The 15,295-nt window shown below is 42.3% G+C and overlaps 1 protein-coding gene across 7 annotated transcripts in view; it reads right to left on the bottom strand.

Annotated features, from left to right (window-relative positions):
• Positions 1-4,520: 4,520 nt before the first annotated feature.
• Positions 4,521-15,295, bottom strand: part of NCAM1 (neural cell adhesion molecule 1) — a 974,982-nt gene continuing 964,207 nt past the window's right edge. For all 7 annotated transcript variants that reach the window (XM_069224356.1, XM_069224353.1, XM_069224357.1 and 4 more), the window contains one exon: positions 4,521-8,148. In XM_069224356.1, coding sequence (XP_069080457.1) covers positions 8,028-8,148 — 121 coding nt within the window. In that variant the 3' untranslated portion in view covers positions 4,521-8,027. The remainder of the gene's footprint in view (positions 8,149-15,295) is intronic.

The following is a 15,295-nucleotide window of genomic DNA, read 5'->3' as shown; positions in this document are numbered from 1 at the left end:
CTAAGAATGCTGGGCCTCCTGCTGGTGGCACATGCCAGATGGCATATGTGGGCTCTACAGTGGGACCTGAAGTTCCAGTGTGAGCAGCATCAGGGGAATCTCTCCCTCATGGTCCAGATCTCGGAGGGAACTGCACAAGATCTGCACTGATGACTCTTGAACCACGATTGGGACAGAGGCAGATCCCTCTCCCTTCCCCAACCAGATCTGACAGGAGTGACAGATGCATTACTCCTAGGATGGGGCGGCCACACTGGAGAGGCGGAGATCAGAGGCATCTTGTCTCTGGCAGAGCTCGGGCTCCATATCAGTATTTTGGAGCTCAGGGCAATCAGGCTAGCATTGAAAGCATTCCTTCCCTCTCTCAAAGGTAAAGTGGTGCAGGTGTTCACGGACAACATAACTTCCTTGTGGTACTGCAACAAGCAGGGCAGGGTGGGGTTATAGACCCTTTGTCAGGATGTTTTGTGCCTCTGGACATGGCTGGAACATCACGGCATATCCCTGTTGGTTTAACATCTGGCGGGCTCTTTGAACACCAGCGCAGGCGAACTCAGCCGTCAATGCCTGGTTGATCATGAATGGGGTCTCCATTAGGAGGTGGCGCAAGGTCTCTTTCAGCAATGGAGAGAGCCTTGGTGAGATCTGTTTGCCTCCGCAGAGAATGCACAATGTCAGCTGTTTTACATGTTGGAGTTTCCTAGGCGTCACTCGCTTGGCAGTGCTTTTTGTCTTGAAGTGGAACTCAGGCCTCCTTTCTGCCCATACCATTTCTGCCCAGAGTTTTCAAGAAGATCAAGAACAGCCTGACCCAAGTTATTCTTGTGGTTTTGGACTGGGCACAGATAGACTGGTGTCCTGAGCTCCAGAGCATGGTCATCGATCCTCCAATCAGACTGCCCTTTCGGGAAGATCTTCTATCGCTGCAGCGGTGGACAGTTCTTCACCGAACCTGTCCAGTCGCCACCTTCTTGTGTGGAGATTGAGCAAAGGCAGTTGACAGCTTTTGACCTATCTCCCAAAGTCTGTAATGTTATCCTGGCAGCCAGCTGTCCCTCCACTGAAACATTATATGCCTGTAGTTGGAGCAAAGTTGTGGCATAATGCACAGACAAGTCTGTTGACCCCTTTATCAGAGGTCCTCTTGTTTGTTCTTTCTCGAATGCAGCAGTGCTCTACCTTGGACACTCTCAAGGGTTACTTGTCTGTTACCTCTGCTTTCCTGAGATTACCTGACCAACCATTCTTGTTTAAATCTCCTATTGTTGGTAGATTCCTGAAGGGTCTTACCCATATGTTTCCTCCTTCACTGTTAATAATACCCCAATGGAATTTGAACTTGGTTCTTACTTTTCTGATGTGTGCTCCTTTCAAGCCACTTAGGCTTCCTACTCTAAGAACAGCCTTCCTTGTAGCCATCACTTCTGCCCGCAGGGTCAGTGAGCTGCAGACTCTTCCATCAAAGCCACCCTTGATTTCCATCCAGCCTGACAAGGTGATGCTTTGTACCGTGGCTTCCTTTTTACCAAATATGGCCAAGCACTTTCATGTAGGCTAATCCAGCAACTTGCCTACATTTTATGTGCCACCACATCCTTTTAAGGAAGAAGGGGGTTCCAATGCCTGGACCTAAAAAGAGCGTTGGCATTCTATCTGGATCATACCAAAGAATTTGGGGTGGATGATCAACTCTTTGTGGGTTATGTGGGTGTGAAGAAAGGTTGGGCAGTGCGGAGGAGGACCATCTCCAGATGGGTTGTTCTCTGCATTAAAATGTGCTACGCGTTGGCTAAGAAGCAACCTCCAGAGGGTTTATGTGCTTACTCCACCAGAGCAACAGCGGCAGCCAGTCATGATTATCTGCCAGGCAACAATGTGGGAGTTATTTCACACGTTCACCAAACTGCCTGGACGGTCAGGTCCGAAGGGATGGGTTCTGTGCCCGTTCAGTCCTGCTGGTCTTCCTAGTATGAGCTTGGTTCTTAGACCCACCTCTGGGGATGGTATTGCTTGGGTATCCATCCTAAGGTAAGGAATCTGTAATTTAAAGTATCTATCAGATGAACAAGTTACTTACCTTCGGTAAAAAACTATCTGGTACAGACATATTCTAGTTGCAGAATCCCTACCTTTGCAAGTTTTCCTTGGGGTGTGCCCTGGAGGAAATTCTAAGTTACAATGCCTTCAGACGGAGGTGGAAAAGGTTAAACACTGTCAAAAATGATGCATTTCCCTTTTTAGCAGCAATAAAATAATTTGCTCTTTGCTTCAGCATATACCACTGAGCGAAGTTACACCAAATTTGGCATTAAAGTATTACTTCATTTAGGATTTATTGTTTTTGTGGTTTGGTGTACATTTAATTCATTGATTTTTGATGTATTGATGTTAACTTTTGAAAAATATATCGAGGCATTAAAGAGTACAAATTTAGAGGCATCATGGCCATTATATGCATAAGAAGGAAACTTGTGAGTTCTGTCACTCACAGTTGATTTGTCATGAAATGTGACTGGGTAATGTAGAGCTTTAATTATTTGCATCCTAACATCTTCACATTTGTAAATGCACCAAAACTTAAGAGTATTGCATCATTGTACTTAATTTCAGAAAGAGTGGGAGAGACATGATGACCAGTTCCTGGACACAAAAGGGACAAGTACACAGTGGAGTGGGACAATTACTCAAAAAAGAGAAACACAAATGTTGTAAATAATAAAGTCACAAATTCCCCAAAAAAATTAAAGTATTTGGCCACTCGATGTCTGGAATGAACACCATTTTCCCAAATTTAAAAATAAATTGGGAAGATTAAGTCACCAGGCTTGTGCCGAGGTACAGGGCCGGGTAGAGTATTAGGTAAGGCGTGCAAGGGCGGGATGCATGTGTTGTTGGAAAGGCCTTGCCACAGACAGACTTAAGTCCAACTCCACCAATCAGGGCTGAATTTTCATGCACAGTGGGTGCTGGCTGCATGGGCAGTGCCCTTGCACCCAAATACTTATGTTTCTTTTTAAAATCTACCAAAATTGAACTGGAAAAACCCACTGTGAAAATAAAGGCATTGTTCATATATTGCAAGTTCTGCAACGTCCACATGCAGTACTACAATTCATACTGCCTCAAACGTTGATGCAATATTACAAGACATAGGGGGTCAACGACCACGGAAGCACCGCCAACAGGCTGGCGGTGCTTCCTCTGTTATTCTGACCGCGGCCCAGCCGGGTCCGGCGGTTTCCCGCCGGATTTCCCCCGGCTGGGCTGAATCTCCATGGCGGCGCTGCTTGCAGTGCCGCCATGGAGATTCTGACCCCCTTCCCGCCATCCTGTTCCTGGCGATAAAACCCGCCAGGAACGGGTGTCGCGGGGCCCCTGCACTGCCCATGACACTGGCATAGGCAGTGCAGGGGCCCCCTAACAGGTCCCCAGCAGGATTTTCACTGTCTGCTTTGCAGACAGTGAAAATCGCGACGGGTGCAACTGCACCCGTCACACCCCTGCAACTCCGCCGGCTCCATTCGGAGCCGGCTTCCTCGTTGCAGGGCCTTTCCCGCTGGGCTGGCGGGCGCTCCTTTGGCGGGCGCCCGCCGGCCCAGCGGGAAAGCCAGAATGGCCTCCGCGGTCTTTTGACCGCGGAGCGGCCAAGTGGCGGTTCCCGCCCGGCGGGCGGCGCCCGCCGGAATCGGAATGAGGCCCATAGTGCCATTGCAGCAGTACGAATTGTAATACTGCATCAACTTGTGAGGACATTGAAGCTACTGATATTGATGTCAGTTTTTGAATACCTATTTGATTATGACCTGATAATGTAGTATTTAGCCCTATATTGGGAGGATTGCTTTATTGTAATGCACTTCTCGATACGTGATTTCCATGGTATAGTAACATGGCCGCCACTTTTTCAGTGCCTTTAAGCAACAAACAATAAATCGGTTTTAGTGCTTACATAATTTAAAAGTAATGGGAAACATGGCGCTAGCAACTGTGATCAAGGTCTCATGTGGACTGAAACGCGTGGGTTGACATCAGCAACAATAAATAAAATTACGGAACACACATGCTGGGAGTGTTGTTGCTTTCTTTACAAAGAGATGCTGTGATGGATATATATGTATATGTATATGTATATATATATATATATATATATATATATATATACACATATACATATATATATATTCACTATATATATATATACACATACATATATATTTTCACTATATATATATGAAACACCTCCTAGAATAAATTTATTAAAAATGGTGTATATTATTTATGCTTAATGCATTGGTTCTAATACAACGTTGAGTTGGACTTAGAAGTTCTCAGGTATTTAGCTGAGTAGACATAAAATGTCATAACTCCAGACCAGACTCAGCAAATCAAAACAGACATAAAGTGCAACACAATATAAAGGCCCACAGTGCTTCTGACAAGTCAGACATACAGTGAATTTGTAGTTTATTTGATGGCCATGTAAGGAGATTTCAGGCAGAAAATGATTCAAAGGCGGCATGCTCTTTTTTTCAACTTTTATTGAACACAAGTATTCTGACAGAATGCAAAGTCAAAATTCTCAGTTAGTACTCCGTATTTACACCAGTGAGTATGGGAATCAAGGTGGTACCAATGTTTCACTCTGTAAAAAGTATTTTTAACAAGAGAGAAGGCCCTAAAGTAGGGTATGCTGGATAGAGGATGTCAATGGAGGTTTTAGAAACCGCCTATTGAAACAACCTTATGCTAAATTCTGCTCCTTATAGGCTTAATATAAAAAATGTCAACCAATTCCTTCATACATCAGAGCAAATCGATGCTCAACTTGATACCTTGATTGCTGTGTGAAATTAAATCAAACACTCTATCAAAAGTTCACACTGAGGTCTTTCCCCCACATATCAATAAATATATATGTATAACAATATACATATATAAATACACAAAGCAAATTATGTAGCGTTGGTCCCTGTTCAAAGTTAAAGAAAGAGTTTGGCATTTACAATTCAGTTTGTAAGAGTTGATATAGTTCTGCAAACTAAAATGCAAGCTTCTCCAGTTATCCGGAAGTAGACTAGTGAAAAGCTATAAACAGTGTGGAAACTTGTTTGTAAGCTCTCACAGTTAGAGAGCTACATTATGTGAAAAGGACCGACTATCAACAAGTATTCATGCACATTTAGCAGTATATCAAATGAACCAACTGGTGCAACCTTTAGGTAGGCTACTTTAATTTCAGTGAAAGTTACTTTTTGAGACACATCAGCACAAAGCCAACTTGGCCACCCAAACACACTTTGCAGTGTAGCAGAGTTTACAATATAGAACACAATTTAGTCCTTGAGATTTTGGAGATTCTGCTTTATCGTGGCTGATCAATATTCAAGTGGTTATGACTTACAACATATAATACATAATCGTCAAACTAGGTTGAAAGTATGAGTAATTACGTTACACTATACTCATATGGTATATTTGCCTCCGTGGTAAGATGACAAAATGCTCTGAGAACATTATAAGATTACATAAACTTTTAATTCTCATCAAGTTGCATTTCAAAATTTTCCTGATGCATATGGAAGGCCTAATAAAATCTTCCCAGGAGATGGTATCCCTGGTTCATATGGTTGAGATCATCAGAGTTCTCTAGCCAACCACTGAAGCGGCAAAATGTAACTGCTGGCTAAAGCGGTCACTGTTTAAGCTAAATTTAAAGGGAGACCAACAAAGTACATCATTTCATTTTCCATTGATTAATCAGGAGCTGTCGTCTGCGATCTTGAATATCCTCCAGAGTGTATGACAGTTCCACAAATCTATTTTAGGAACATGGAAGGAAGGAAATGGGGAGCCTACACTCCTATGATCCCACAACACATTGATTTCATGTCTCCATTGACCTGATTTTGCCCATCAAAGTTCTGTGCTGAATGCCTGAATCAAATACAAAGCTTCAACCTGTTTGCAGGCGAAACAAGTGTGTTTTATTACAACTGCAATATATCCCAAACAGAAGCTAACATACGGAAGGCTGCAGCTACACATTTTAAATCCTCCATTTGCATCCTCAGAAACTGAGAGAAATGCATAAAAAACACACACTTAGCAAATGACAAGACCATTATTTTTCACAGTTTGAATGTATTATCTATAAATGTCACTGTTAAGACCGCATCATTATAAAAGGTACATCGAAGTGCGGTCTTTGTGTTACAGAGCCAAACAGAAGTTGTTTTCCTTTGTACCTATTCCTGCTACTTTAGAAAATCAATCGTGCTACAGCGTCCGTATGGTTTGAAAAAGGCGCCTGTTCTTTTAACAGTGTCTCTTTTTAAGATTTTTTCTTAATGTCCTGAATAAATCTCCAAAGCTATGCAACACACCTTTCACAGCCGAACTATAATTGTATTTTGATACTATGACAAAAACACATTTCACACTAAAATATTCACGCATCCACATTGCACAAGCTTGCAGGTCAAAAGTAGCATGAGGGAGGAAAAACATGTAAAAAAAAATATTCCTATACAAAGGGGCGGTCCTTACCTTGCTACAACTGTCTTCATAAAGGCATCTTTGCTCAAATCTTACTGTGAAAGCATCTATATGTGCTGTTTTTCAGTGCGACTTAGGCCATGAAAGTTAGAAAAATTATTTCAATTTGAAACCTCTTGGAAGTTAACAGAACCTCTCCTCAACTCCTGAACTTTTTTAGACACAAGGCAGAGAAATCTCGTATGCAGAGCCCCAGAGAGACAGACTGTCCTCATAAATAAAAAAAAAACGAAGTGGTTGCTTGAAAAAACATCTTCTTCTGCTTAGCCTTGTGAAATAGAAATACAGCTACTAATTGTTTATTTCTGAAGAGGGTTAATTAATTGGTAACCACTCTTTGCTTAAGAACAGTGATAACTGTATCAGGGCCCTTTAAATTAACTTGTCGAGGTGGTATGGGGGCATTTTAAAACGTTATGTGGAAAAACAGGAACATTAAAAGAAAAGAGAAAAATAATTCATTGACACCTGACTAATCAGCAAATTGTTGCAGTAAAATTAAAAGTGAACTAGGAACATTTTGTAATTCCCTGTGGGAGTGAGGTGGAAAATAATTCGGTGAATGGTTAAATAGAGGACTGCGAACATTCATTTTCTTTTAAAAAATACAGTATTTTCCCACAAATTTAGCATGCTAGTAAACTATTATATATTTTCATTTTCTGTGTCTATAAAAAAAAGGCAGTTACGTTTACACAAATAAAAACAAGATGTATGAACACAACACATTTAAAAAAAAAAAATTATGCAGCTTGTAAACACTGGAAAATAAAGTTGGCAAAACCGCCCACTATCCAACAACACCTTGCCCCCTTCCAAAACAACGTAGCTCAATACTGCAAATTGAAATATACTCAGAAGCTACAATTTGGCATTCTTCCTAAAAAAAATAATAATAATATACTGTATGTATGGTTAGCAAACTGAAGCTAGCGGAGAAGGGTGATACTTTCAGAACCATAAACCAATGTTTAGTGAAACTGAGATTTAAAATAACAGAAAAATATGAAAATTAATTGTGGACTGTATCACATCATTTGAGAAAATTGCAATGCATTAGTAGCAAATGAATGCGTACTTATGGCGTATGTATTCATAAAGAATAAGCAAATAAACAATAACAACAGTGTTTTCTGTGTCCGCTGTACATCTATAACTTATCACTTTTGTTCTCACTCTACTTTTTACACATATTTTGTCTTTTTCACATCTTGTTAATGGGACAGCACACTTTTTGGCTATCGGACTCTGGTCTTTACAAAACTTTGTTTTCTGATTTGTTCTTCAAGAGCAAGTGGACGAACAACGGAATCCTTTCTACAAATCTACAACAACAAAAAAAATTAACTTCATTTTAAAAAAAAAGGCAAAAAGACACTAGGGAATGAAATGTGTGTGGGCATGTTTTCTTTTTTCGTAAATGCTTAGGTGAAGTTGTTTTGTCATTTTTGCTTCTTTCCCAAATTACACGATCATGCCTTGCTCTCATTCTCATTTGTCTGTGTGGCATTGTTCGGGATCGTCTTGACTTCTGGGGCAGTTGATTTAGCTTCCGTATCCTCAGGTTTGGAAATTTCTTCTACAGGGGCCTTCCTAAAAAAAGTGTTCAGATGTTATAATTTAGTGATTAGAACCCAGAGGTTAACACATACCCATCTACTTACATGTTAGGTAGATTAGAAAGGTAGTCAGATAAATTAATTAGTTTTTTCCACTACTGTGGCCGATTTGAGACAGACTCCTGACTATAAGGCAAAATCCATGGCTGAATGAAACATAAGTTACTTGTAATCCTAGTTCTCTGTCATGTGTAGTTTTTTTAATTAAACAGTTCAACACCTCATTGCATGTGCAGGTTCCCACAGCACATTTGGATATACAAATATTTAATCTTACAAATAATGTTGCATAGAAAGCACGCTTAAAGGAGTACATTTTCTGTTTTTTTTTAGCAAAGCAATTAAAATCACAATCAATCAACATAAAGTACATTTCACTTTAAAACCATTAAAGAACATTCAAAAGACGCAGTAGTGCTCTATTCACGGATATGAAGTTACACACTGACATTTTGTGGATTCCATATGCTTCAATGCTCCAGAATGCATGGTAAAGTCAGTTATGTAGTTGATTTTTACAATTGGGGTGGGAGTAAGGATCTATTATTTCAAAATGGTGGTTGTTCTAATTTACCAAGAGGAATGTGGGACACAGAACTTTGATTACAAGTCTGTTACATGGGATTTTCTCTGACATTTAAAAAAAAGAGTTGAATCGAATAGCTTATAGATCCCCTTGGGCCAAGAACGATGAACTAGGAAAATAGCAAGATATGGCAAGAAAACAGTCATGCAAACAAGTTGCCTAAATAAGCTAGACTCACAAGACAATCTGTTCAGGTGTCTGAATTAAAGTAATAGTATTTGGCAAAGGTACCAGTTGGTATGCAAGTAAATCCTTTTCAAAACGTGGGTAATGGATCTTTCCATAAGAACAGCAGCAGAAGCTACCTTCCTTTGTGAGAGATGCAACTTGGCCGACCTGGAAGGGACCCATAATAATGCTGGCTACTACAGATAGCTTTGAGGACACTAACCAACGGTATATAAATCAATAAATAACAATAAAAAACTTCTGTAGCTCATGATCACCTTGATAAGGAAAGGAGGTATGCTCTGAGACAATTTGTTGCCATGGATAAGAAAATTAGTTACTTACCTGTAACTGCAGTTCTCCAGTATTGGTATCTTTCATAGATTCACATGCTTGAATCATCCCCGTCGTCGAGGTGGGAGCCTCACGGTAAGTTTAAATACATAAAGCAGTAAGTCAGTAAGTGTAAAACAAGTAGGCCCTGGTATGCCTTATAGGGTATTTTACAGTCTACCCACTTTGTTTTGTGAAAAGACCCAAACTTCAGTGTCAACCAATCAGGATTCAGCCCCTCCCAAACACTCCCAACAGAGGCTGAATTCCCTCAGATTTTCTACCGCACGTCGTGTGAAGGGAGTCTCCCTGAGCTCTGCTCAGTTTACCTTATTTCTGACTAAGGATTGTTTCTCTCAGGAAGCTAGCTTTACAGCTTTGTCATGTCTGAAAAGACAAAGAAGGGTCTGTTCAGAGACTGTGACAATTGTGGGAAGAAGAGATTGCATGTTGATGACCCCCACAAGAAATGCATCTACTGCCTCCATCCAGACCACAAGGTGAGAGACTGCAAAATCTGTCGCACCTTTAGTCAAAAAACCCTCAAGGACCGTGAGGGTAGACTTCTCTTATGGCTGCAGAAACAAAAAGCCATAGAACATCCTTCCTCAGACGACAGTGAGGCGTCATCTCATACTTCTCGTCCTCAGAAAAGAACAGGTGAGAGAGAGAGAGAGTGTCTGATGATTTTCTAGTAGAAGTGTGAAGTTTAATATCTGTGTAATAGGGGAGCCTCTGAGGGGAGGAGGGTGGGTCGCATGTGAATCTATGAAAGATACCAATACTGGAGAACTGCAGTTACAGTTAAGTAACTAATTTTCTTCTCCAGTATTGGATCTTTCATAGATTCACATGCTTGAATCAGAATAACGAGCAGTAATGTCTTTTTTAAATTAGTGAATTAATTTGACTGTAATTTTATCGTAATTCTTTAAGTGATGTCATTCACATTAGTATACATTTATACATACATTTATACATATATATATATATATATATATATATATATATATATATATATATATATATATATATATATATAAGAATAAAAGAAAAAGCTGCGTGGCAGAAAATTTTGACACAATCTGTTTTGTTGTTGTTTTGAGGTCTACAACATGTTAACACAATATGAAAAAGCGAATAATTTGAAGAACAATCTTAGACTAAACTACACTGTGATATAAAATTAGATATTAACTAGACTGAGAAACCATATCGAACATACCTTCAGTGTGGTGGTGGGATGTGTAAGAGGCTCACCTTAACGAAATAAATGCCTCAGCACTGCCTGTCCCACTGCTGTATCGACGTTACTAGTTTCCTTGAGACAGTAGTGTTTTGTAAACGTATGCTGGCTGGACCATGTGGCTGCTCTACAGATGCTATGTAGTAGCACCCCTGCAAAGTGTACAGCTGAAGTGGCTACCGATCTTGTAGAATGAGCTCTCACCTTGTTGTGGAGCGGTTTACCTGCTTTTGCATGGCAGAATTGAATTGCGAGGCCAATCCATCTTGCTATAGTCTGTTTGGACACCGCATGTCCCTTTCTTGTTCCGCCAAATGCAACAAATAATTGGTCAGAGTGGCGGATGGTTTGTGTTTTCTGTAGATAAAACTTTAAACACCTTTTAATATCAAGAGAATGTAATGTCCTTTCGGCTACTGTTTGCGGATTTGGGAAAAAGGTTTTTAAGATGACTGGTTCATTAAAGTGAAACGTTGAGGGAACTTTCGGGATTAATTTAGGATTTGTTCGCAGGATCACACCTGAGTTTGTGAATTGGAGGAAAGGCTGTTTGACAGTGAAAGCCTGAATGTCGCTGACTCTTTTGGCTGAAGTAAGAGCTAGTAGTAACGCTGTTTTCCATGAGATTAATTTAAGATCGGCTTTGTGGATCGGCTCAAAGGGAGCTTTCATGAGCTGCATTAATACGACATTCAGGGACCATAATGGCTGAGGTTTTTTAACTGGTGGGAAAACACGAAAAAGGCCTTTCATGAATTGCTTGACAATTCTTGTGGAACATAATGAGACTCTGTGTGGTGATCTGCGGTACCTCGAGATTGCTGCAAGATGCACTCGAATGGAGGAGTATGAAAGTCCTGACTTTGCCAAGAGCAAGAGATATGGAAGTATCTGCTCTGGAGGAGCGGACAAAGGATGTATGTCTTCTGCTGCACACCATATACAAAAACGGTTCCATTTAAGTCTATAAGTTTTGTTGGTAGTGTCAGCTCTAGCTTTCGCTAAGATGTCTCTACACTCCGGGGAAATGTTGAGATTCAAATATTCATTGTATTCAGGAGCCAACCCGACAAATGAAGAGATGACGGATCTGGGTGCCTGACATGTCCCTGGTGCATCGTTAAGAGAGTCGGACTCTGAGTTGCAGATGTGGCTGTTCAGAGAGCATTAGGAGCTCCGTGTACCAGACTTGTCTGGGCCATCTGGGAGCTATGAATAAGAGGCGACACCCCTCTATCTTTAGTTTGTTGATGACTCTCGGAATGAGCGGGATCGGAGGAAAAGCGTAGGCATAAACCCCGGACCATCTCATCGAAAATGCATTCCCCCACGAACCTTTCTGGGGAAGCCAACTTGCGTAATACTGGCATTTCTTGTTCTCGAGAGTGGCAAATAGGTCTAGGTTCGGTTTGCCCCATAATAGAAAAAGGCGGTTGAGAATTTTTTGGTCTAGCGCCCACTCGTGATAAGGAATCACTGTCCTGCTCAGGGTGTCTGCTAGAGCGTTGGTTTGTCCTGGCACATGCTCCGCTTTGAGTGAAATATTGTGCTTGATGGCCCATGTCCAGATTTGTAGCTGCGAGAGTTGTAGGGATCTCGTGCCTCCTTGCTTGTTTAGATAAAACATGCTGGTTGTGTTGTCTGTCCTGATTAAGACGCTTGAATTTTGTAGCTTTGGCAAGAAAGCTTTTAGAGCTAAGTGTATCGCTTTGAGTTCTAGGTAATTGATGTGGAGTTGAACCTCTTTTGCATTCCAGGTTCCGCTGATTTGCAGGTCCTGGCAGTGTGCAACCCATCCTTCGAGAGAGGCATCCGTTGTTACTATGTAACTGGGTGTTTGATGAAGGAATGACAGTCCGTTTGACAAATTGGTTAGAGTTGCCCACCACCTCATGGTGTTTTTCATTAGAGGTGTTATGTGAATCTTGTCTTCGAACGAACCGTTGATCTGGGTCCATTGTATGTCTAATTGCTCTTGCAGGGGTCGCATATGGAGCCTGCAATCTAGGACTAGCGGAATGCAAGATGAGATCATCCCTAGCAATGATTTGTAGATGCGGACTGAAACAAACTTTTTTGTGGAGAGCCTGCCTGCTAAGGAAGTTAGTTTTTGTTTCCTCTCGTGAGATGGGTACGCTTTGTTGTGGACTGTGTCTAGTATTGCACCTAAGAAGTTTAATACCTGTTTGGGGTAGAGCTGAGATTTCTGGTAGTTGACTACAAACCCCAGGCTGTTTAACAACTGAAGGCAATAGGAAATATGACGTATTACTTGCGACTTTGAGGGTGCCTTTATGAGCCAGTCGTCCAGGTAAGGGAAGACCTGGATACCCAACTAGCGGAGATGTGCTGCTACCGGAGCCAACATTTTTGTGAAGATTCTGGGGGCCGATTTGAGACCGAATGGGAGAACTCAAAATTGGAGGTGCATACCACATACTCTGAACCGTAGGAATTTGCGGTGTTTGCGATGTATGGGAATATGAAAATAAGCATCCTGGAGGTCTAGGGATGCCATCAGATCTCCAGCATTTAAAAGAAGCAGGACATCCTGAAGTGTTACCATCCTGAATGACTGTTTCTTTAGAAACTTGTTTAGTGTTCTCAAGTCCAGGATGGGGCGCCTGACTCCTGAGGGTTTCTTTACGAGAAAGAAGCGGGAATAGAATCCTCTGTTCTTTTGAGAAAAAGGGACTGGCTCTATCGCTCCTTTGCTCAGCATCACTTTTACTTCCCTGAGGAGTTGGTTCATCCTCTGGGGTGGTGGGCTCGATGGAGGAACAATTGGCGGTGTTTGCGTGAATTCCAGAGTATGACCCCTGGCCACTACATCGAGTACCCATCTGTCCGATGTTATAGCCTCCCATTGGGGGACATAGGAAGTGATGCGACCTCCGACTCTCGATACTGGTGGGTGGGAAAGTGCTGAGATGACTGGCGGGTCATTGCTTTCTGCCCGTATCTCTTCCTCGGGCAGCTCCTCTTCCTCTAGTTGGATGTTTATAAGATGCGGTCGGTGGTAGCCTATAATGCTGCTGTTGCTGGTGGTACTGGTGTCGTGATCCTGTGGAGGAAGACTGATACTGGGATCTATACTGTTGGTACCCCCTCAAAAGGAGTAACTTCCTCTTCCCCTTGCTCCACGAAAAGGTTGTTTTTTATATTGAAGGGTACCTAGAGATTTTGCTGTATCTGTATCAGTTTTGATGGGCTGTAACATGTCGTCGACATGTTTTCCAAACAAACTTTCTCCATCAAAAGGCATGTCGAGAACACGACTCTGGACTTCCGGTCTAAATGATGTGGCCTTAAGCCATCCTTGCCTGCGCAGGACTGCTGCGCCAGCCAATTGCCTAAAGCCAGTTAGAGAAATGTCTATTGCGCTATCTATAATCTCTGCGGCCACCCTTTCTCCCTCCTGCAACACCTTTTTTGCTTCCACCTTGACGTCTTCTGGCAGGGGATCCATAAAGGCAGACATGTCTGCCAACATTTGGCGATCATATCTTCCCAGGATGGCGAGGGAGTTAACCCCCTTAACTGTGACCGCTGCAGCAGAGGCGAATTTTTTACCGATGTTGTCTAATCTCCTCCCTTCTTTGTCTGGGGGAGATGTTATAGGTGCGGAGGGGTTTCTGGAACATCGCTGCGCCGCCTGTGATATCACAGAATCAGGTTTTGGCTGTGACACTAAACAGGCCGGAGAATCATCTGGGGCCTTGTACTTCTTCTCTAGTCTTGGCATTTGTGAAGGCACTATTGCATGATTTTTCATTGCCTTCAAACCCTCCTGCCATAAGAAATCTACTATGGGTATAGCTCTTACCGATCTCTTTGATGGCTCTTTGAAGTCGTACAGAAAACAATCTGTTTCATGAGAGACAATTGAAAGGCCAAAACGCTTTGCCGCTCTCTCTATCAGATTATGAAAACCTCCTATGTCTTCTGGAGGCGAATCTACTGGACCTGCTGGAGGAGGAGATGGTGTGGGGACGAGATAATCATCCCATTCACTAGTCGCAGAATCTCTTAGCTCACCCTCTTCCCTTTCGTCGTTTGACGAGAGATAAGCTTCCTGAGTTTGGCTTGTTACCGGTACGCTAGCCTGGGGGGTTTCCGGAAGATTAGTAGACTGGGTTTGACGAGGTGTCTGGTAGCTTTCAGGTCTAGGTGGCGTGGTCTGAGTTGATGGTGGAAACCTTTTATAGTAGTCATTAAGCATATATTGTAGGTCTGCTACTAGTGAGCTAGGCATGGAAAGGTGCGATTGTTGTTCTGCCTGTGGGTAGGATGTTGAGGCATAACTAGGCTGGTAATGCTGTTCGTCCTCATCATCAAAATCTTGGCATTTGACATCGAGTTGGGACGGGCTACTAGCTGCCCCAAACATTCCGTCGTTTTGGGAGTATGCATCATCGTCATCATCATCTAGGAGATGTTGTGGGGGGTATGGCAATACCTTACTTGGTGAGGTATGCATTGGCAGAATATCAGAAGCTTTTTCCCCCATGGTGATAAGTGAAAGGGGTAAGAACCTGGTGGAGTCGTCCTGATGATAAGACAGACCAGTTGACGAATGGTGCGGTGGAGTATCCAGGTAGGTCGATGGCTTATACACTGTTAATGCTGTGGACGATATGATCGTTGATGATTCCCTCGTCGACGGTTCCTTCGTCGACGAATCCTTTGTCGGCGGTTCCTTCGTCGACCGTTGTTTCGTCGACGTATGCTCTGTAGGTGCCGTCGTCAGCAGCGCCTTCTTAAACCTCATTGAGAGGTGCTTCATAG

The sequence above is a fragment of the Pleurodeles waltl genome, chromosome 3_1, assembly GCF_031143425.1.
Source record: "Pleurodeles waltl isolate 20211129_DDA chromosome 3_1, aPleWal1.hap1.20221129, whole genome shotgun sequence".
Lineage (NCBI taxonomy): Eukaryota > Metazoa > Chordata > Amphibia > Caudata > Salamandridae > Pleurodeles > Pleurodeles waltl.
The sequence above is the reverse complement of the archived record's forward strand: the minus strand, read 5'-3'. Positions and strand labels throughout refer to the sequence as shown.